This window comes from Hyperolius riggenbachi, chromosome 6 (genome assembly GCF_040937935.1).
Source record: "Hyperolius riggenbachi isolate aHypRig1 chromosome 6, aHypRig1.pri, whole genome shotgun sequence".
Taxonomy (NCBI): Eukaryota; Metazoa; Chordata; class Amphibia; order Anura; family Hyperoliidae; genus Hyperolius; species Hyperolius riggenbachi.
This window is the reverse complement of record NC_090651.1, coordinates 373240973-373263648: the sequence shown is the minus strand read 5'-3', so window position 1 is coordinate 373263648 and position 22676 is coordinate 373240973. Positions and strand designations below refer to the sequence as shown.

Genomic DNA, 22676 nt, shown 5'->3' with positions numbered 1-22676 from the left:
CCACCTACTGGAGTGTATTCAGTTTGCTAAGGCTGTAACTGTGCAGGCGCAGAATGCTCCCACCTACGGGAGCGTATTCAGTTTGCTAAGGCTGTAACTGTGCAGGCGCAGAATGCTCCCACCTACAGGAGTGTATTCAGTTTGCTAAGGCTGTAACTGTGCAGGCGCAGAATGCTCCCACCTACAGAAGCGTATTCAGTTTGCTAAGGCTGTAACTGTGCAGGCGCAGAATGCTCCCACCTACAGAAGCGTATTCAGTTTGCTAAGGCTGTAACTGTACAGGCGCAGAATGCTCCCACCTACAGAAGCGTATTCAGTTTGCTAAGGCTGTAACTGTGCAGGTGCAGAATGCTCCCACCTACAGGAGCGTATTCAGTTTGCTAAGGCTGTAACTGTGCAGGCGCAGAATGCTCCCACCTACAGGAGCGTATTCAGTTTCTAAGGCTGTAACTGTGCAGGAGCAGAATGCTCCCACCTACAGGAGCGTATTCAGTTTGCTAAGGCTGTAACTGTGCAGGCACAGAATGCTCCCACCTACGGGAGTGTATTCAGTTTGCTAAGGCTGTAACTGTGCATGCGCAGAATGTTCCCACCTACAGGAGTGTATTCAGTTTGCTAAGGCTGTAACTGTGCAGGCGCAGAATGCTCCCACCTACAGGAGTGTACTCAGTTTGCTAAGGCTGTAACTGTGCAGGCGCAGAATGCTCCTACAGGAGCGTATTCAGTTTGCTAAGGCTGTAACTGTGCAGGCGCAGAATGTTCCCACCTACAGGAGTGTATTCAGTTTGCTAAGGCTTTAACTGTGCAGGCGCAGAATGCTCCCACCTACAGGCGGGTAATCAGTTTGCTAAGGCTGTAACTGTGCAGGCGCAGAATGCTTCCACCTACAGGAGTGTATTCAGTTTGCTAAGGCTGTAACTGTGCAGGCGCAGAATGCTCCCACCTACAGGAGTGTATTCAGTTTGCTAAGGCTGTAACTGTGCAGGCACAGAATGCTCCCGCCTACAGGAGTGTATTCAGTTTGCTAAGGCAGTAACTGTGCAGGCGCAGAATGCTCCCACCTACAGGAGCGTATTCAGTTTGCTAAGGCTGTAACTGTGCAGGCGCAGAATGCTCCCACCTACAGGAGCGTATTCAGTTTGCTAAGGCTGTAACTGTGCAGGCACAGAATGCTCCCACCTATGGGAGTGTATTCAGTTTGCTAAGGCTGTAACTGTGCAGGTGCAGAATGCTCCCACCTACAGGAGTGTATATAGCTTGCTAAGGCTGTAACTGTGCAGGCGCAGAATGCTCCCACCTACAGGAGCGTATTCAGTTTGCTAAGGCTGTAACTGTGCAGGTGTAGAATGCTCCCACCTACGGGAGTGTATTCAGTTTGCTAAGGCTGTAACTGTGCAGGCGCAGAATGCTCCCACCTACAGGAGCGTATTCAGTTTGCTAAGGCTGTAACTGTGCAGGCGCAGAATGCTCCCACCTACAGAAGCGTATTCAGTTTGCTAAGGCTGTAACTGTGCAGGCGCAGAATGCTCCCACCTACAGGAGTGTATTCAGTTTGCTAAGGCAGTAACAGAATGCTCCCACCTACAGGAGCGTATTCAGTTTGCTAAGGCTGTAACTGTGCAGGCGCAGAATGCTCCCACCTACAGGAGCGTATTCAGTTTGCTAAGGCTGTAACTGTGCAGGCGCAGAATGCTCCCACCTACAGGAGTGTATCCAGTTTGCTAAGGCTGTAACTGTGCAGGCGCAGAATGCTCCCACCTACAGAAGCGTATTCAGTTTGCTAAGGCTGTAACTGTGCAGGCGCAGAATGCTCCCACCTACAGGAGCGTATCCAGTTTGCTAAGGCTGTAACTGTGCAGGCGCAGAATGCTCCCACCTACAGGAGTGTATTCAGTTTGCTAAGGCTGTAACTGTGCAGGCACAGAATGCTCCCGCCTACAGGAGTGTATTCAGTTTGCTAAGGCAGTAACAGAATGCTCCCACCTACAGGAGCGTATTCAGTTTGCTAAGGCTGTAACTGTGCAGGCGCAGAATGCTCCCACCTACAGGAGCGTATTCAGTTTGCTAAGGCTGTAACTGTGCAGGCGCAGAATGCTCCCACCTACAGGAGTGTATCCAGTTTGCTAAGGCTGTAACTGTGCAGGCGCAGAATGCTCCCGCCTACAGGAGCGTATTCAGTTTGCTAAGGCTGTAACTGTGCAGGTGTAGAATGCTCCCACCTACGGGAGTGTATTCAGTTTGCTAAGGCTGTAACTGTGCAGGCGCAGAATGCTCCCGCCTACAGGAGCGTATTCAGTTTGCTAAGGCTGTAACTGTGCAGGTGTAGAATGCTCCCACCTACGGGAGTGTATTCAGTTTGCTAAGGCTGTAACTGTGCAGGCGCAGAATGCTCCCACCTACGGGAGTGTATTCAGTTAGCTAAGGCTGTAACTGTGCAGGCGCAGAATGCTCCCACCTACAGGAGCGTATTCAGTTTGCTAAGGCTGTAACTGTGCAGGCGCAGAATGCTCCCACCTACAGGAGCGTATCCAGTTTGCTAAGGCTGTAACTGTGCAGGCGCAGAATGCTCCCACCTACAGGAGTGTATCCAGTTTGCTAAGGCTGTAACTGTGCAGGTGTAGAATGCTCCCACCTACGGGAGTGTATTCAGTTTGCTAAGGCTGTAACTGTGCAGGCGCAGAATGCTCCCACCTACAGGAGTGTACTGAGGGGGCGCCTGTGGCCTGGACTGTGCATGCGCATTGGAGCGCACCTGATGGCAACTGGGGAAATTGCCGGAGAAGATTGCAGAAGAATGGAGCAGCCCAGGAGAAAGACAATGGAGCCCACATCCTACAGGGGGCTGGAGGAAGCCCACGCTAAATTTAGATGATTAGATTTAAGTCTCAAGGTTCCTTCAGGCCTTGTTCACATTGCTGTCCGATCGCATTAGTGTTCACATTGGGCCTTTTTTAAGCGTTTTTTTTCTTTTCCCCTTTCCCAGCGATTACCTGTTCGCTGCATTTTTTTGTAAAAGCGCTTTTCTAAGCACTTTTGCCGAACGCTATTGCGTTTTTTTCACTTCCTGACAGGAAGTCAGGAAGTGAACTCTTTAAACCGGAAAAGAATAAATACAATGTATTTATTCTTAAAAGCGTGAACGCAATCGCCGCACAAAGATTTTGTGCGTACTTTGCGTTTTTCCTATACCTTCCATTGACGCAAAATCGCCTCAAAAGTGGCCCATGCAGCGCTTTTCTTAACGGATCGGAAAAGAACCGCTCAGATGTGAACTCTCTCATAGAGAATCATTGCACAAGCATTTTGTGGGAGATTTTGAAAATTCGCCACGCTTGAAAAAAGGGCAAAAACACCCTTATGGTGCCCATACATGATAAAATAAAAACGTTCGATTTTCCCGTTTATTCGATCTAAATGATCGAATGGAATGAAAGTTGAAAACATTTTTTTTTTTAGATCAACAAATTTGAACGATTATCCCGTTTTTTTGAGAAAAATCTGATTGGACATGCTGGAAAAATCTTTATATTCGATCTAACGGAATAATCAAACTAAATTATCTAATCGCAAAAAAATGAAAAATTGTACCATGTATGGCCACCCTTAGTGTGAATGCGCCCTCAATGATTTTATTTAAAATTGTTTTATAATTCATATGTGTCTAATTATGAACTTTTTGTGATGAACAGACAGTGAAGGTACGTCACAAGAGGACAGGGAGACTCAGGGATCTCACGGTGGGTCAGGTAAGAGACAATTAAATCTATTCTAAGAACGCTTTTTATAGAGTGTTAATACTTACTAAGCTAATTAGCTAATAATTAGGGATGCTCACATCCGAATCCGGGTGAATCCCGATAGTTGCTATCCGGATATCTCCCAGTTACCTGTGCGGGGTCGGGGGGTCAAGCTTACCTGTCTGGCGTCTTCTTCAGTCCGTCCCTCAGCGCCTCCCACAATGCGTCTCACGCGGCAGTCACGTGACTACAAACACTTCCTCCTTCTGTGTTGAAGGAGGAGGTGTTTGTAGTCGCATGGACCGCATCGTGGGAGGCGCCGAGGGACGGACCTAAGAAGACGTCAGACAGGTAAGCTTGACGCCCCGCCCACCCCGCACAGGTTTACTGGGTGAAATCCGGATAGCAACTATCCGGGGTTTCAACCGGATTCGGATTTGAGCATCTCTACTGATAATCAGTATCATTGTGCATTTATGCTGAACATAGGATTGTTATTGTCTATCAACTGTCTGTACTGTGTTACTCAAAATAATTTTTACAGTAATTTTTCACCTTCTTTTTGTATGTTTTTTTTTTTCCATTGCAAAGTGCTTAAAAGTTATTTTAAATTAAAGATGAGAAATTATCTCCTAGGAGAAAACGCGAGAGCAAAGGTGAATTACATATGGGCCAATTTCTGCTATTGTTTGACATGAATTGATTTTGGATTAACTAATTAATGGAATCCTACTGACGACTACTATTTACATTCTAGTGTCACTGTGCACTTTTTATATAAGTGTTACTGGCTATTACTGGCATCGTTGCTGAGAAGGATCTGACCCGTTCCAGGCAGCAGGTCAGACCAGCCCCAATATTTGGAACTGGATTTCCCAGGTAGCATAGCGGCTGGTTGAGGCTCTAAGCCATGAAAACTACTTTGACAGCAAAAAACTACATTACCCATGATACTTTTCGGCCTGTTGGAGCTGCTAGGGGAAGGGTCAGGTGACTGCTTCTTCCCAATGAGTAGAACCCAAGGCACTGAAACACTATGGGAGTATGATCCTGCAGCAGTGGTGGGCCGAAATTTTGCATATGTGAAATTTTGCATCGGAATTTGGATTAACGCATCATAATCGGAATGTGAAATTTCGGGGAAAATCGTTATTGATTTCGTATGTAGTAGTCGTTTTTCATAATTTCGCGTAATTTTCGGTGTAATTTTCACGTAATTTTGTGCCGACTTTAGCGGTTAATAGCAAAGCTCCCATACATGCTATTGCTACCCAAATTGGTACATATGTTAGGGAGAATACAAGTCAGATAAAGAATTTTTCAAAAATACATTGTAGTTTTTGAGAAAATCGATTTTAAAAAATGCAAAGAAAAATCGTTTTTTCACAAAAATGTTGCAACTTTTTATGCGAAATTACGAATGACTATGAAATCAATTTAGTTTGCAAATTGTAATTTTGTACAGGCGTAATTGCGAAAATGTACGCAAAATTTTGCAAAATCGTAATTTTGCTCATTGCGATCATCACTATCCTACAGTGAAGGATGGCTAATTATGTAACTTCAAAGTGTAATTTTTCTATATATTGCCCACTTAATTGTTCACTTTCCATCACCCCGATGATTCCGTAACAGGGAAACCTTGGTCGGGTGGAAGAGTCGGCAAGTTATTTGCACAACTTTGCAGGATGCACTTTTGAATTGCGTTTTATTGAAAAGCAGTTGTATGCACAAAGGCCCTGTTTGCAGGGAACCACGGTGTAAGTCCTATTGCTGGAATTGTGTTTGTGTTTAAATAAATGTTTGGAACTCTTGCAGACAGCATCTAATGAGATGTTTGTGTGGTGGCAAATACCGGTGAGACGCTTGTCATCTTGTACATGTGGTGACTGCAGGTAGTCAAAAGAATGTGCCAAAAGCTGATGAACTGTTGGATATAGCTATCCCCCCCCCCCCCCCCCAAACTATTCCAAACTGTCCATCAGTGCTGCTCGGATACCGCTTTTCACTATCTGGATCTAATTCTGATCCAGATACCCAGATACCTGATCCGGGTCGGATATCCGAGTTTAAAATTTTCCAATCCGAATCGGATATCCAAAGTACCCAAACTATACGCGATGGCTGCTGATCACTGAGGGGAGATGTCAGCTGTCATATGACAGTTAATCTCCCCTCTCGGGTGCACATGATCACGTCTGGAGCGGAAACGGCGGGCGGGTAGATCCTATGCCGCATCAGGCTAGAACAGCCAAAAGTGTGACATAGGATCTAATGCAGGCGGCCCCCAAAAGGTTAAAGATATCAAAGGTTGGTGAGTGACAGATGTGTTGTGACAAAGGATTCCAGAGGAAGGGTGAAGCATGTGTGAAATCTTGTATATGTGAATGTGAGGAGGTTATTCTAGAGGAGGACAATAGAAGGTCCTGTGCAGATCTGAGATTTTGATTAAATTGGTATCTGGAAACTAGTGAGGAGATGTACACAGGAGAAAGATTGTGGAGAGCTTTGTAAGTTGGATTTAAAGCAAACATCCAAGGACGCGGGTCACATGGTCTGGCCGACGTTATCAGGACTGCGCAGTACAGTCCTGATGACGTCGCCCGGACCAAGTGACCCGCGCCGTGGAGTGCAGAAGAGGCTGACCCGGAACCCGACCTGGCGAGGTCAAGGTTCTGCAGCGAAGAAGACCGGGAGCCTCCGGAGCTGCGGCGAGGGCACAGGATGGCTGCCACGGGCTGGAGGAAGCCCCAGGTAAGTGGATCTTTTTTTTTATCTTTAGCTTGGACACTCCCTTTAAAGAAACACTGAAGTCTTCTAAAATGCAGCTTTTTATTGCAAAAATCTATCTAACATTATTGCCCTCACTAAAACGCCACATCCCCGCGGCTGAACTGTAACTAAATCCCCCCAAACTTCCCTTGCAAAATCCACGACTTTTCTTGGTAGTGGATTTTGCTGCCCTGGGAGGCAGAGCTTTCAGCTGCAGCTCTGCCTCTACACGTGTCTATCAGCGCATATCTCCGCCTCTCCCCCGCCCCTCTCTGTGAAGGAAGACTGAGAGGGGCGGGCTGAGGCGGAGATACGCGCTGATAGACGCGTGTAGAGGCAGAGCTGCAGCCGAAAGCTCTGCCTCTCACGGAAGCGCTCCCCGCAGTGTGCCCCGGGGAGTTTGGGGGGATTTAGTTAGAGTTCAGCCACGGGAATGCGGCATTTTAGTTAGGGCAATAATGTTAAAGAGATTTTTGAAATAAAAAGCTGAATTTTAGGAGACTTCAGTCTCTTTAAGAGTTGAACTAGATCCTCTGGTTAATTGGTAGCCAATGAAGAACTTGGCAGAGAGGAGCAGCGGAGGAAGAGCAGAAAGGAAGTTGAATGAGACAAGCAGCTGAGTTCAGTATAGATTGGAGCGGTGCCAGTCTGTTCGTTGGTAGTCCAGAAAGTGCTATGTTACAATAGTCCAGATAATGTATTGTCACCTTACATTGCACTAGGAACTGTAATGTACTATAAATGTGATAGCCGGGACTAAAGGCCAAATAAAATGTGTGGGTTTTATTTATAGCAGCATTGCTTATTTTTAAACTATAGGAGATGGAATTGGAGAAATAGTGTATTTTTATATTTTTTTTTCTTGTTATCTATATATATAAAATAGGATGTGTGTGTGTATGTGCCGCGATCAAAGACAGCTTGACCGATTTGAATGAAACTTGGTATGCAGATTCCTTACTACCTGGGATGATATGTTCTGGGGGTCTCGCATCCCCCCTGCACACGTGGGCGGAGCTACAAACAGCAAATCAGATTTCACCCATTCATGTCAATGGAAAAAAATGTAAAAGGCTGCCATTCTCACAGTAATCAAGTCAGAGTCCCCACACTTGGCACAGCTGGTCACTTGGTGACCGAGGTGACAAATCCAGGAAAAGGGGCGGGGCATTAAACAGCCAATCAAATTTCAGCCATTTATTTTCAAAGGGAAAATGTAAACTGCAGCCATTCTTACACTGTTAATCGCAGGGGTCTCAAACTTGGCACACTTGGTCACTGGGTGACTGAGAATAATATTCAGGGAAGTGGGTGGAGCCTATAATAGCCAATGAGAATTCACCTGTTTATTTTCAAGATGAATATTTAAACTGCTGCCATTATTACACTGTTTATGGCAGAGGCTTCAAACTTGTTACAGTTGGTCATTGGGTGACTAGGGTTTAAAATCACTAAAGGGGAGGAGCCAAAAACAGCCAAACAGATTTCCTTGGTGGATAAACTGCTTCCATTCACACATTTTAGATGCCAGGAACCTGAAACCTCACAAACTTGGTCATTGAGTGACTGTGTGACAAGGTTACAAAAAGTGAGCAGAGCCAAATACACATTTTACTAGTAAAATATCAACAGCAGCCATTCTTACACTGTTAATGACAGGGTTCTCAAACTTTGCCCAGTTGGTCACTGGGTGTTTGAGATTAATATTCAGGAAAGTGGGTAGAGTCTTCAACAGCCAATCAAAATTCACCTATCGATTTTCAAGGGGAATATGCAAATTGCTGCCATTTTTATACTGTTAATAGCAGATGCCTCAAACCTGGTACAGTCGGTCAGTGGGTGACTGGGGTTCAAATTCTGGAAAGGGGTGGAGCCACAAGCAGCCATTCATATTTGTTTAATTTATATAGGGCTATACAGATTATTGATACTAAGGACCCCAAAGCTAATAAACTTAGTCATTGAGTGGCTATATGTCAAGGTTAGAAAAAAGTGGGCGGAGCCAACAACTACATTTTTTACATGAAAAAATATAAACTGCAGCCATTCTTACACTGTTAATGGCAAGGTTCTCAAACTTAACAGTTGGTCACTGGGTGAATGGGATTAATATTCAGGAAAGTGGGTGGAGCCTACAACAGCCAAAATTTACCTATTGATTTTCAAGGGGAATATTTACATTGCTGCCATTCTTACACTGTTAATGGCAGAGGCTACAAAACTGGTACGGTCTGTCATTGGGTGACTGGGGTTCAACTTCTGGACAGGGATGGAGCTACAAACATTCAGATTTGTTTAATTTCAGTGGAAAAATGCAACTTATTGATGCCAAGGACCCCAAAGCTCATAAACTTAGTCATTGAGTGACTGAATGTCAAGGTTAGAAACAATGGGCGGAGCCAAAAACAACTAACTTTTTACATGGGAAAATATAAGCTGCAGCCATTCTTATACTGTTAAAGAGACTCTGAAGTCTTCTAAAATGAGGTTTTTACTCTAACTTCATTGCCCCTAATAAAACGCCACATTCCCGCGGCTGAATAAGGAATAAATCACCCCAAACTCCTCAAGCAAAATCCACGACTTTCTTGGTCGTGGATTTTGCTGCCCTAAGGAGGCAGAGCTTTGGGCAGCAGCTCTGCCTCCATGCGTGTCAATCAGCGCTGATCGCCTCTTCTCCCCCCCCCTCTCAATGAAGGAAGACTGAAAGGGGCAGGGAGAGGCGTCAATCCGCCGTGATGGACTCGTGTAGAGGTAGAGCTGCAGCCTAAAGCTCTGCCTCTATGCGGAAGGAGCCCCGCGATGTGCCTCAGACAGTTTGGGGTGATTTATTGCTTTTTCAGCTATGGAGATGCAGCGTTTTAATAGGGGCAATTATGTTACAAGGTTTTTAAAGTAAAAACCTCATTTTTAGGACACTTCAGACTCTCTTTAATTGCAGGGTTCTCAAACTTGACACAGTTGGTCATTGGGTGACTGGGATTAATAGTCAGAAAAGTAGGTGGAGCCTACAACAGCCAATCAAAATTCACCTATTGATTTTCAAGGGGAATATTTAAACTGCTGTCATTCTTATACTTTTAATGGCAGAGGCCTCAAACCTGCTACAGTCAGTCATTAAGTGACTGGGGTTCAAATTCCCTAAGGGGCGGAGCCACAAACAGCCAATCAGATTTCTTTGCTGGATAAACTGCTTCCATTGACACAATTTTGATGCCAGGAACCCGAAAACTCACAAACTTGGTCATTGAATGACAGTATGTCAAGGGTAGAAACAATGGGTGGAGCCAAATACAAGTTTCACTGGGAAAATGTAAACTTCAGCCATTCTTACATTGTTAATGGCAGGGTTCTCAAACTTTGCACAGTTGGTCACTGGGTGAATCTGATAAATATTCAGAAAAGTGGGTGGAGCCTACAAACACCAATCAAAATTCACCTATTGGTTTTCAAAGGGAATATTTAAATTGATGCTGCCATTATTGCACTGTTAATGGCATAAGTCTAAAACCTGGTACAGTTGGTCACCGGGTGACTGGGGTTCAAATTCAGAAAAGGGGTGGAGCCACAAACAGCCAGTCAGATTTTTTTAATTTTTTTAATTTCAATAGGAATATACATATTATTGATACTAAGGGCCCCAAAGAAATGTGGGTGGAGCCTACAACAGCCAATCAGTTTCATTTCAATGTGAATTATACAAATTATTGCTACCAAGTACCCCAAAGCTCAGAAACGTAGTCATTGAGTGTTTGTGTGTTAGGGTTACAAAACGTGGGCAGAGCCAACAGCAGCCAAATACATGCCCGGGCAACGCCGGGTTATGAGCTAGTTCCCTATAAAATGCATAGAAAATAAAGTAATTACTGAAAACATGTATTGCCCACAAAAAGACTAATTTTTGGCAAAAAAAAGTATAGATCATTTTGTTCTGATAAGAAGTGATAAAGTTATTGGCGAATGAAAGGGGAGAAGCGATGACAGGTGAAAATTGCTCTGGTCTGTTACGGTAAAAACCTCTTGGGAGTGGACTGGTTAATGAGAGGCAAGAGTGACATAGAGAAAGGGCACCCAGAAAGAACTGAGGGACCTCAAAGATTATGGAAGAAGCCCATGATCAAGTACAAGGATATTTATCATAATAGAAGAAAAGTTGTCAGGAAACCAGCAAAAAATTAATGGGAACCCGAGGTGAGAGGGATATGGAGGCTGCCATATTTATTACCTTGCAAACAATGCCAGTTGCCTGGCAGCCCTGTTGATCTTCTGGCCTAAATAGGATCAAAACCCTTGAACAAGCATATGGCTAATCCAGTAAAACTTGAGTCAGAGTACCTGATCCGCTGCATGCTTAAGATGAACTTTTTCTTTTAATGTGCCAAAAGTGCAGAAAAATATATACAATTCTTCAATCCATAGATTCATCCATAGACAATGATAGTCATATCACATAGAAAAACACCGGAAACACGGCTCACTCAGATCAGGACAGTGCTGGAACCAGGATGGCCAGATCCAAGAATCTATACTGAAAAAAGGGGGAAGGTTCGCACGTTGTCCTAAATGAAGTCCTTTATTGTGGACGTATCCAAAAAATCAGCACACACTATCACGCATCTCCAGCTGACATGTTTCAGGCCTACTGGTCCTTAATCATATGATGAAGGTCTGAAACATGTCAGCTGGAGATGCGTGATAGTGTGTGCTGATTTTATGGATACGTCCACAATAAAGGACTTTGTTTAGGACAACGTGCGGACCTTCCCCCTTTTTTCAGTATAGTCAGATCACGCTGTACAAGTGAAGGATAAATACTGTAATTAAAGTGAACCTTAACCCTTCCGCAATAGCAGCATAGGGGGAGATATTGTGGCTGGGAACGCGAAGAATCACTAGCGTTCCCAGCCTGTCGTGTCCTGACGGCGAAACCGGAAGTGGTCACCGGCGAGGACGGGAGGATCAGAGGGACACGGCAAGGGCACCGATCAGCTGCAGGGGGCTGAGGGAAGCCCCAGGTGAGTAAAACTCATTTTTTTTCTCACTTAAGTGCCTCTTTAAGGCAGGCTGGAAGAAGCCCTCCAGGCAAGGATGGTCGTAGGCAGCCAACTTCGCTACGCTGGAACTACGCGTATTTTTACGCAAATACGCTTCGCAATTTACGGCTCCGAAATCAGCCACTTTGCTACGTTAGCATACCGTAGACTACGCATTAAAATACGCAAGCTTCACGTATTGCGTAGCGTAGTTGATGCGACCGCTTATGCCCGTATGCGGAAAAATTTCCGCTATATCCTGCTAACTATGCGCATACACAAACTAATTTAAGCATACATTCCAACATCCAATGCGGAATTGTATGCGTATCAAGGGCAATAAAATTTCTGCGCATGCGCAATGACCCATATAAATGCAGTTACCACACGCGTAGTTTACTTCGCAATACATACGTCAACTACGCGTAGCGGGCGAAGCTACGCCTAGCGGGACTACGACTACGCGGAAATGCGTAAGTGTAGTTCTTAAACTTCGCCTACGACCTACGATGCGTAGTTGCGTACTACGATGCGTAGATTCGCGCTGGCGTAGTTTACGAGCAACCCTGCCTCCAGGTATAGCAAACTCAGCTTTATCTAACCAGTTCAAGTCTTCTCTTTATTATCCCAACTGATCAAATCAAGAAATATTTGATGAGGCTGCTGCATTTTTTTCTTGGCATGCAGGATTGCGCATCCAGTCAAAAATGGCGCAGAGTAAAAAATGGCGCACCGTTCTGCCGATCATAAAATGCTATTTACCGTTTTAATGTAAATACATTAAAACGGTAAATAGCGTTTTATAAAACAGAACAGTGCACCATTGAAAAATTGGAGGAGGAGAGGCGGGGGTCGGGCTGGAGGAGAGGCAGCGGGCAGTAGGCTGGCAGCGGGGTCGGACTGGAGGAGAGGTAGCGGGCTGGCAGCGGGGGTCGGGCTGGAGGAGAGGCAGCGGGCAGTGGGCTGGCAGCGGGGGTCGGGCTGGAGAGGCAGCGGGGTGGAGGGAGTAGGATTAGGTAGCATTGGTATTCATTACCTTGTCCCGGCCCGGCGTTCGCTCCTCACTTCACAGCTTGCACGAGTCCTGCATCCAGCCAATCACCATGCGGAAACTGAAGCCGCATGGTGATTGGCTGGATGCAGGACTCGTGCAAGCTGTGAAGTGAGGAGCGAACGCCGGGCCGGGACAATGTAATGTATACACATGCTACCTAATCCTACTCCCTCCACCCCGCTGCCTCTCCAGCCCGACCCCCGCTGCCAGCCCACTGCCCGCTGCCTCTCCTCCAGCCCAACCCCCGCTGCCAGCCCGCTACCTCTCCTCCAGCCCGAACCCCGCTGCCAGCCCACTGCCCGGCCGCTACCTCTCCTCCAGCCCGATCCCTGCAAAAAAAAAAAAACATATAAAACGATAAATATCGTTTGAAGTGCAGCGCCATTCTGACACTATTGGCGCTGTGCGCCATTTTTGCCTGTCCCCAGGATTGCCAGTGACACAAGCTCTACCCTTTTATCTTTTACATGCAGGAGGACCACACAGCTGTAGCGAGAGTGACCACAAAGTATGGAGTAACTGTAACGCACACTGCGCTGACAACTGTAAGAACTATGAAAATCCACACAGACCGTGTCCCTTAATGTGTAAGCCAGGCTGCGTCTGCAAGTATCCGTATGTTTTTGAGAAAGGAACGTCTGGTCGCTGTGTCCACAGAGATCGCTGTTCATCTGCAGGACAAGGTGAATGTGCTGCCCACCAACAATTGCCTAACGTTTAATTCTTTCAGGCAGTAAAAGAAAAAAAGGAACACAGCATAGTTATTTGTGCTCTTGGCACTGTATATACACGTGTCTATCTCATCATGTCATATGTTACCCTGGGTACACTTTACATTGTGCACTATTATTCACTGGAAATATAATTGGAGGTAGTGATGCTCATCCGGAACCCGGATATCCGACCATTTTTACGCTATCCGGAACAGATTCTGGATCCCGGATAGCTATAGAAATCCGCATAGCTATCTGCGGATAGTTTGATGCATGACCCGGATATCCGCGGATATCCGAATCCAAAATACTGTAACTAAGGTGATGACGTCCTGGAGCCAATCAGAGGGCTCCCAGCAGAAGTCCTAGCAACCAATCACAGAAAGGAACACTAGCCAGCCCCACTATATAATAAGGAGGGCTGCCATGATGAGACAGATCATTCTGGCTTGCTGAATGCTTCCTGAGAGACATGCTGCAGTGCTGGTGGCCTAGCGAGGGCTGCCTGTACACAGTTATAAACCTAAATCTGTTCATTGATTAACCCCCTCACTACTCTATAGTAATCGTTATTTAGCTTGATTGATTATCTCATAGTGTGACAGTTAGAGTGTGTGCTGCACAGCTGCAGTGCTGTTGCTGGGCCAAGGGCTTTACACAGTGATAAGCTCAGTGATTAACCCTTACACTATCACTACACTATTGTTAATTCATTAATGTGTTAGTGTGCACTAGTGTCTTCTCCTCTGCTGTCTGACTGTCACTTGGCACGTGTCTCTTCGCACGTGGCACGTGCCGCTTGGCACGTGTCACTTGGCACATGTCACTTGGCACGTGGCACTTGGCACGTGTCACATGGCACGTGACACGTGCCACTTGGAAAGTGCCACGTGACACTTGGCAAGTGACACGTGCCAAGTGCCACGTGACAAGTGCCACGTGACACTTGGCAAGTGCTACGTGACACGTGCCAAGTGCCACGTGCCACGTCCGGCAGGCTCCTGGCATACGTTACACCTGCTGCTGCTGCATTGCCCTGCTCCTGCTGCCTGTGCAGCTCCCACCGCCAGGCCAGGGTGCCACAGGCCACTGATACCACCTATATTTAATCCAAAACACAATTGCTGCATAATTTTTTGGAGGTGTCTGGGCTGTAAACTGTCATGTCCCAGTTGTGCGGTTGGACTTTGGACACAATGTGGGCAGCATGACCGCTGTCTGGAACCTAGGCCTGATGTTAATTGACAGTCCCCACATCATCAATTAGTGTTCCCCTTTGCAAAATAATGATGATACATGCCTCATTTACCCTAAAAACACCTTTTAAAGCTATTTAAAGGGCACTTCCGGTTTTTCTATCCAGATATCCGAATAGCTCGAATATCCGCGGATAATGCAACCGGATATCCGCGTTCACGCGAATATCTAAAAGGCTGGATTCGGATATCCGAACCGGATCCGGATATCTAGGTATCTGGATCCGGATCAATTCGGATTTTAAAAAGCAACACTAATTGGAGGGGACAAAATAGGGAAAGACAAATGTGAAATATAGAAACTTAATGGGTATATACAATTAATACTTTACATTCTGGGGAGCTGAAAGTGTACCTGAGACTATGCTACTGCCCTACGCAGTTAGCTAAGGCTTTAACTGTGCAGGTGCAGAATGCTCCCACCTACCGGAGCGTATTCAGTTTGCTAAGGCTGTAACTGTGCAGGCGCAGAATGCTCCCACCTACCGGAGCGTATTCAGTTTGCTAAGGCTTTAACTGTGCAGGTGCAGAATGCTCCCACCTACCGGAGCGTATTCAGTTAGCTAAGGCTTTAACTGTGCAGGTGCAATATGCTCCCACCTACCGGAGCGTATTCAGTTTGCTAAGGCTGTAACTGTGCAGGCGCAGAATGCTCCCACCTACGGGAGCGTATTCAGTTAGCTAAGGCTTTAACTGTGCAGGTGCAGAATGCTCCCACCTACCGGAGCGTATTCAGTTTGCTAAGGCTGTAACTGTGCAGGCGCAGAATGCTCCCACCTACAGGAGCGTATTCAGTTTGCTAAGGCTGTAACTGTGCAGGCGCAGAATGCTCCCACCTACCGGAGCGTATTCAGTTTGCTAAGGCTGTAACTGTGCAGGCGCAGAATGCTCCCACCTACCGGAGCGTATTCAGTTTGCTAAGGCTGTAACTGTGCAGGCGCAGAATGCTCCCACCTACAGGAGCGTATTCAGTTTGCTAAGGCTGTAACTGTGCAGGCGCAGAATGCTCCCACCTACCGGACCGTATTCAGTTTGCTAAGGCTGTAACTGTGCAGGTGCAGAATGCTCCCACCTACGGGAGCGTATTCAGTTTGCTAAGGCTGTAACTGTGCAGGTGCAGAATGCTCCCACCTACGGGAGCGTATTCAGTTTGCTAAGGCTGTAACTGTGCAGGTGCAGAATGCTCACACCTACAGGAGTGTATTCAGTTTGCTAAGGCTGTAATTGTGCAGGCGCAGAATGCTCCCACCTACAGGAGCGTATTCAGTTTGCTAAGGCTGTAACTGTGCAGGCGCAGAATGCTCCCACCTACAGGAGCGTATTCAGTTTGCTAAGGCTGTAACTGTGCAGGCGCAGAATGCTCCCACCTACCGGAGCGTATTCAGTTTGCTAAGGCTGTAACTGTGCAGGCGCAGAATGCTCCCACCTACAGGAGGGTATCCAGTTTGCTAAGGCTGTAACTGTGCAGGTGTAGAATGCTCCCACCTACAGGAGCGTATTCAGTTTGCTAAGGCTGCAACTGTGCAGGTGCAGAATGCTCCCACCTACCGGAGCATATTCAGTTTGCTAAGGCTGTAACTGTGCAGGTGCAGCAGAATTCTTCCTCCTACAGAAGGGTATACAGTTTGCTAAGGCCACGTGCCAAGTGCCATGTGCAAAGTGCCACGTGCCACGTGCCACGTGCAAAGTGTCATGTTACACGTGTCAAGTGCCAAGGGCCACGTGCCACATGCCAAGTGCCACGTCCGGCAGGCTCCTGGCATACGTTACACCTGCTGCTGCTGCATTGCCCTGCTCCTGCTGCTGTGCAGCTCCCACCGCCAGGCCAGGGTGCCACAGGCCACTGATACCACCTATATTTAACCCAAAACACAATTGCTGCGTAATTTTTTGTAGGTGTCTGGGCTGAAAACTGCCATGTCCCAGTTGTGCGGTTGGACTTTGGACACACTGTAGGCTGCTTTTTTTGCATCAGGCATCAGAGGTGCCTGATGTATTGTAGTTATACCCCTGCTCAGCTGCCTTGTAATAACTCACCTGTCCCTGCAGCGGCTTCATCCTGCGCTCCCTCTTCAGCCTGCTGCCTGCCTCTATATACCCGCCGCATGTTATTTACACATAACACATGCCGGATGGAGAAGATGCAGGCAGCGGGGCTGAAGATGAAGCACGAGATAAAGCAGCCGGGACAGGTGAGTTATTACAAGGCAGCTGAGCTACACAGTGTGCGAGGGCCATGGGAGAAGTCGATGGGAGACGAGGGGCAGCAGCCTGCTCAGGGGCTGACTTCGCTGGGGGGGTAGGGGGCACCAAGTTACTTTTGCCCCGGGGCCCCCCGTGCCGCTTAAACCGGCCTTGGGTATAGCAAACTCAGCTTTTTTTTTTACCAGTTCAAGGGTCTTTTTGTTATCCAAACTGTGCTTAGAAGAACAAAGAGAAATCGAGAGCCCAGTATGGTGTAGTATTGTTAAGTTGGTTGTGGTTTAAAGCAAAAAATCTTAGATATACTCACAAACATGGGTTACCCATAGGCAACCACTTCAAGTGCAGGTGGGGAATTTCGCTCACTGTAGATAGGAAACGGGGTAGCACCCCTCCACCCAGGGTGGACTCAAGATTTCAGCAAGGCTTGGTGTACAGAGGCGCCAGAGTAGAATAAAAACGTTCAAAAACCGTCTAAAAGAGGGGGATGTTCAGGTGGGCTTACCTCCCTCAAAAATACAAAACTCAATTGAGTCACAATATATCAATGCAATTTTTTTTTTATTGAACTCCACTTAGTGCAACGCGTTTCGCAGGTGTGGTCCTGCTTCATCAGGCAAACAGGAGAATAACTCAATGGGTCTAAATGCAGAAGTGAGCGCCGTTGTTATCCAAACTAATCAAATCAAGAAATATTTGATGAGGCTGCTGCATTTCTTTCTTGGCGTGCAGGATTACCAGTGACACAAGCTCTACCCTTTTATCTTTTACATGCAAAAGGACCAGACAGCTGCAGCGAGAGTGAGCACAAAGTATGGAGTCCATGTAACGCACACTGCGCAGACAACTGTATGAACTTTCGCGATCAACACAGACCGTGTGCCACAATCTGTGCGCCAGGCTGCGTCTGCAAGCCTCCGTATGTTTTCATGGACGGAACGTCTGATCGCTGTATCCACAGCATTCAATGTCCAGTGAACAGTTCATCTCCAGGAGAAGGTGAATGTGCTGCCCACCAAGAATTGCCTAAAGTTTAACTCTTTCAGGCAGTTAAAGAAAAAAAAAAGAAACACAGTCTAGTTATTTGTGTTCTTGGCACTGTACATACACATGTTTATCTCATTATGTCACATGTTATCCCAGGAGCACTTTTAATTTTGCACTATTCTTCAATGAAAATAAAATTGGAGGGGACAATTGGAGGGCAGGGGCGTAACTAGGAGTCACCGGGCTCCCCAGCAGAAATTCTGACGCCCCTCCCGGGCCCGGTCAGGGTTGTTTTTGGGGGCTGAAGGGGTGGCAGCTTGAGAGGAAAGCTGTGGCCACAAATCGACGGGGAGGTGGGATGCCCCCCTACCTCGGGCTCTCCCCTCTGCGCTCCCCTCCAGCTTCAATTAGTGTGTGTGCAGTGGAGGGCAGCGGCAGATATACATACCTTCCATGCGTTCCACCGCGGATGTTTCTCTCTCTAGCGTCTGACACTACTTCCTGTTTAACTGTGCATGCGCAGAATGCTTCCACCTACGGGAGTTTGCTCAGGCAGTAACTGTGCATGCGCAGAATGCTTCCACCTACGGGAGCGTATTCAGTTTGCTAAGGCTGTAACTGTGCAGGCGCAGAATGCTTCCCCCTACAGGAGTGTATCCAGTTTGCTAAGGCTGTAACTGTGCAGGCGCAGAATGCTTCCCCCTACAGGAGTGTATTCAGTTTGCTAAGGCTGTAACTGTGCAGGCGCAGAGTGCTCCCACCTACAGGAGTGTATTCAGTTTGCTAAGGCTGTAACTGTGCAGGCGCAGAGTGCTCCCACCTACAGGAGTGTATTCAGTTTGCTAAGGCTGTAACTGTGCAGGCACAGAATGCTCCCACCTACAGGAGTGTATTCAGTTTGCTAAGGCTGTAACTGTGCAGGCCCAGAATGCTCCCACCTACAGGAGAGTATTCAGTTTTCTAAGGCTGTAACTGTGCAGGCGCAGAATGCTCCCACCTACAGGAGAGTATTCAGTTTGCTAAGGCTGTAACTGTGCAGCTGCAGAATGCTCCCACCTACGGGAGGGTATTCAGTTTGCTAAGGCTGTAACTGTGCAGGCGCAGAATGCTCCTACCTACAGGAGCGTATTCAGTTTGCTAAGGTTGTAACTGTGCAGGCGCAGAATGCTCCCATCTTCAGGAGTGTATTCAGTTTGCTAAGGCTGTAACTGTGCAGGCGCAGAATGCTCCCACCTATGGGAGTGTATTCAGTTTGCTAAGGCTGTAACTGTGCAGGCGCAGAATGCTCCCACCTACAGGAGCGTATTCAGTTTGCTAAGGCTGTAACTGTGCAGGCGCAGAATGCTCCCACCTACAGGAGCGTATTCAGTTTGCTAAGGCTGTAACTGTGCAGGCGCAGAATGCTCCCATCTATAGGAGCGTATTCAGTTTGCTAAGGCTGTAACTGTGCAGGCGCAGAATGCTCCCACCTACGGGAGCGTATTCAGTTTGCTAAGGATGTAACTGTGCAGGCGCAGAATGCTCCCACCTACAGGAGCGTATTCAGTTTGCTAAGGGTGTAACTGTGCAGGCGCCGAATGCTCCCACCTACGGGAGGGTATCCAGTTTGCTAAGGCTGTAACTGTGCAGGTGCAGAATGCTCCCACCTACGGGAGTGTATTCAGTTTGTTAAGGCTGTAACTGTGCAGGCGCAGAATGCTCCCACCTACAGGAGTGTATCCAGTTTTGTGACTCAGCTGAGTTGCAGCTTTTAATGAGAGGGAAGAGTGACACAGCGAAGGGCACCCAGAAGGAACTAAGGGACCTCAAAGATAATGGGAGGAGATAATGGGAGGCTGGAAGAAGCCCCCCCCCCCCCAGGGAAGGCAAACTCAGGTTTTAGTTTGTAGGGATAATAAAAATTGCACCCTGCAGAAAGAAAGCACAGAGACAACAGGAGCCCGAATGGTGCAGTATGTCGCAGTACCAGAAGTATGTAAAATATGCGAATGTATTTTACTCACAAAGGTGGGTTGCAGAAGGGCAACCGACCACTAGAAGCAGGTGGAGATGTGTAACCCCGACTCTACTCAGGTGACCAGACGGAGCTGGTGATGGTCACACTCTTGATAAAAAGCAAACCTCAAATGACCTAAATTGGTCAAAGAGGGAGGATCCCCCTCCAAAAGGTGGGTGAAGGCACAAGGTAAAGGGGGAAGAGGCGCCCAGAGAAGACAAAACGGTGCCTTATTTGTGGCTGGGGGCACTGTTGGGCACTGCTGTTTGGCCTGGGGAGGTGGGTGTGCACCCGCGAAATGCGTTGCCAGTGCGGGGGAGTTCGGTTGATGCGTTGATTTATCTTCGTTGAGGTGGGCCACCTCGCTTTTTGTTTTCATTTTGTTTGTTTTTGACATGTTTTGTCCTCTCTGGGCGCCTCTTTTCCCTTTATCCTTTATTTTAACCAGTTCAGGTGTGCTTTAACCACTTAAGGACCAGGGGGTTTTCTAATGATCGGTGCTGTGTGGGCTCTACAGCCCGCAGCACCTATCAGGAATGTGGCCGGGCGATCAGACTTCCCCCCTTTTTTCCCCACTAGGGGGATGTCCTGCTGGGGGGGTCTGATCGCCGCCGGCTCTGTTCATTCGGCGGGGGGGCTCCTCAAAGCCCCCCTCCGCAGCCATTTCCGCCCTCCCTCCGCTCACCTCCCTCTCCCTCTTCACCCGTAATGCGCAGGACGGAAGTCCGTCCTGCGCATCCTAGGATAGGCTTTAGCCTATCATATGCCGGTGATCCCCGGCCAATCAGAGGCCGGGGATCGCCGATCTACATCACGGCGCTGCTGCGCGTGATGTAAACAGCGGGGATTTCTTCCCCGCCTGTTTACATTTCGCCGGCGAGCTGCGGAGACAGCCTCCGTGAACTAGCATGGAAAGGCTGCTCGATCCGTTTCCATCCTATACCACTAACGACCCGCCGACGCCTATCGGCGTTAGGCGGTCGTTAAGTGGTTAAGCCTGCTCTGTGTTATATAAACTGATAAAATGAATTCATATTTGCTGGGGTTGTTGCATTTTTTTGGGGGGGCATGCAGGATTGTCAGTGATACAAGCTCTACCCTTTTATCTTTTATATGCAGGAGGACAACACAGCTGCACGGATCCACACAAACAATGGGAAAACTGTGGACTGTCCTGCAAAAAGACTTGTAAGAACTATAACAAGCCGAACACAAAGTGTCCCTATTCCTGTTTCTCAGGCTGCACCTGCCAGTATCCGTATGTTTTCAAGGAAGAAAGTTCTGATCTCTGTGTCCACCAAGATCAATGTCCCAAGTTCCGTCCCTTTAACATTCTATCTGCAGGACGAGAGGAATGTGGTGCCCACCAAGAATTCCAGAGCTGTGGAACGGCCTGCCCAGACAACTGTGAGAACTATGGAGCTGGGGACAGACCATGTATCTTGCCTTGTGTGCAAGGCTGCTTCTGCCAGAAATCATATATTTTTCAGAGTGGAGAGTCTGGTGCCTGTATCCTCCCAGAGGAATGTCCATCGAGATATACTGAATACGCACCCCGATCATGAATTATGTGTTTATAACGCAGACCTGTCAGCAATACAGAGTTATGTAGAGAGCTATGAACGTCTGCCAATAAAGATATAAGCATCCAACTGAAACGTGTCCTGAGTTTTGTCCATAGGCATTGCTGGGCTAATGAAGTCTCTGTGGTGGGAGGTTAATGCTGATCACCTCTCTCTATAAGGCCTGTTTCCACTACATGCGGTGCAATCGCTGCACAACACTGCACCGCATACCAAACTGCAGTCAGTGTTACTCATTGACGTGAATTTCCAGTTATAATGCTAAATTTATGGATACTGGCGTGCTGCAGTTTTCTGCAGTTTGCATGCGGGCCCCATAGGGGTTGTATTGAGCCGAACCTCATAGCGGCATGACCGGAAGTACATGCAGGTGTATGCAGTGCGCTGCGCAGGGCCGGATGTAGGCCATGGCCTAGGGCACCAAAGCAGCAGGCTAAACTGGTGCAGCATTTGTAAGCTTGCAAATGCTGCAATTCAGGGAGACCAGGCGAGCGCCTGACCGCCGTACTCTGCTGCTAGCTGCCTGTGCAACAGCCACCTTGCTCTCTGTGCATGTTTGCATTGTGGCGTGCAGCTATAGACTTGGGCAGTATTGGAGATGGAAAGGAAGCTTCTGAACTGGAGACAAGTGGAGAAATGAGTGACACTGATGGCTGCTGCGGTGTGAAGGCGAGCTGGCTACCTATACTGAAAGGGGGGGAGGGTCATCTGGCTAATACCTGTACTGAAAGGGGAGGGGTCATCTGGCTACCTATACTGCAGGGAAGGGGTCATATTAGCTACCTATACTGAAAGGGGGTGGCTGGTGACAGCAGCCTTGGGTAGTAAAGAGTACAAATCCGGCCCTGGAGGTGTGGCGATCACACCGCACGGCGGCAATGCGGCCAGTGGAAACAGGCCCTTACTCCGGTATCAGTTGTGAGATCAGCTCCTTTCCTGGTCTCCCTGGAGGAATGTTGGCTCATAATTTCCACCATTGAGCGTCAGGTATGAGGACTGTTGCACATGGAGAGTTTCACAATGGGAGTGATTTATAAAGTGTCAGACTTTCACACTTTCCTTTCGATTTCTGATAGTTGCGTGCTTCTGTCCTTATTTATAAAAATGTGTCTTTCAATATTACTCTGGAAAACCAGTACCTTAAAGGGAACCAGAGACGAAGCACCCTTGTGTATTTTACCATATATATCAGTAGGAACATTAGAGAAAACACCTACCCTGCTCTCTGTTTCATCCTCACTGCTAAAAGTGTCTGTTATCAGCTGTTGAAAAGAATCCTGGACTGAGCATGCAGTCTGGCTTTGCCGGGAATGATTATTGCTGAGTCATTATAGCAGAGCCAC

At 47.5% G+C, this 22676-nt stretch overlaps 1 protein-coding gene across 4 annotated transcripts in view; it reads left to right on the top strand.

The window, feature by feature from the left end:
• The window catches only part of LOC137521951 (zonadhesin-like), a 173262-nt gene extending 151860 nt beyond the window's left edge, over positions 1-21402 (top strand). For 2 of the 4 annotated variants that reach the window (XM_068241908.1, XM_068241907.1), the window contains 4 exons: positions 3690-3746; positions 13070-13279; positions 17548-17766; positions 20870-21402. In XM_068241908.1, the coding sequence (XP_068098009.1) occupies positions 3690-3746; positions 13070-13279; positions 17548-17766; positions 20870-21315 (932 nt within the window). In that variant the 3' untranslated portion in view covers positions 21316-21402. The remainder of the gene's footprint in view (positions 1-3689; positions 3747-13069; positions 13280-17547; positions 17767-20869) is intronic. The other 2 variants (XM_068241910.1, XM_068241909.1) reach the window with 2 other exon arrangements.
• The last annotated feature ends 1274 nt before the right edge of the window (positions 21403-22676 follow it).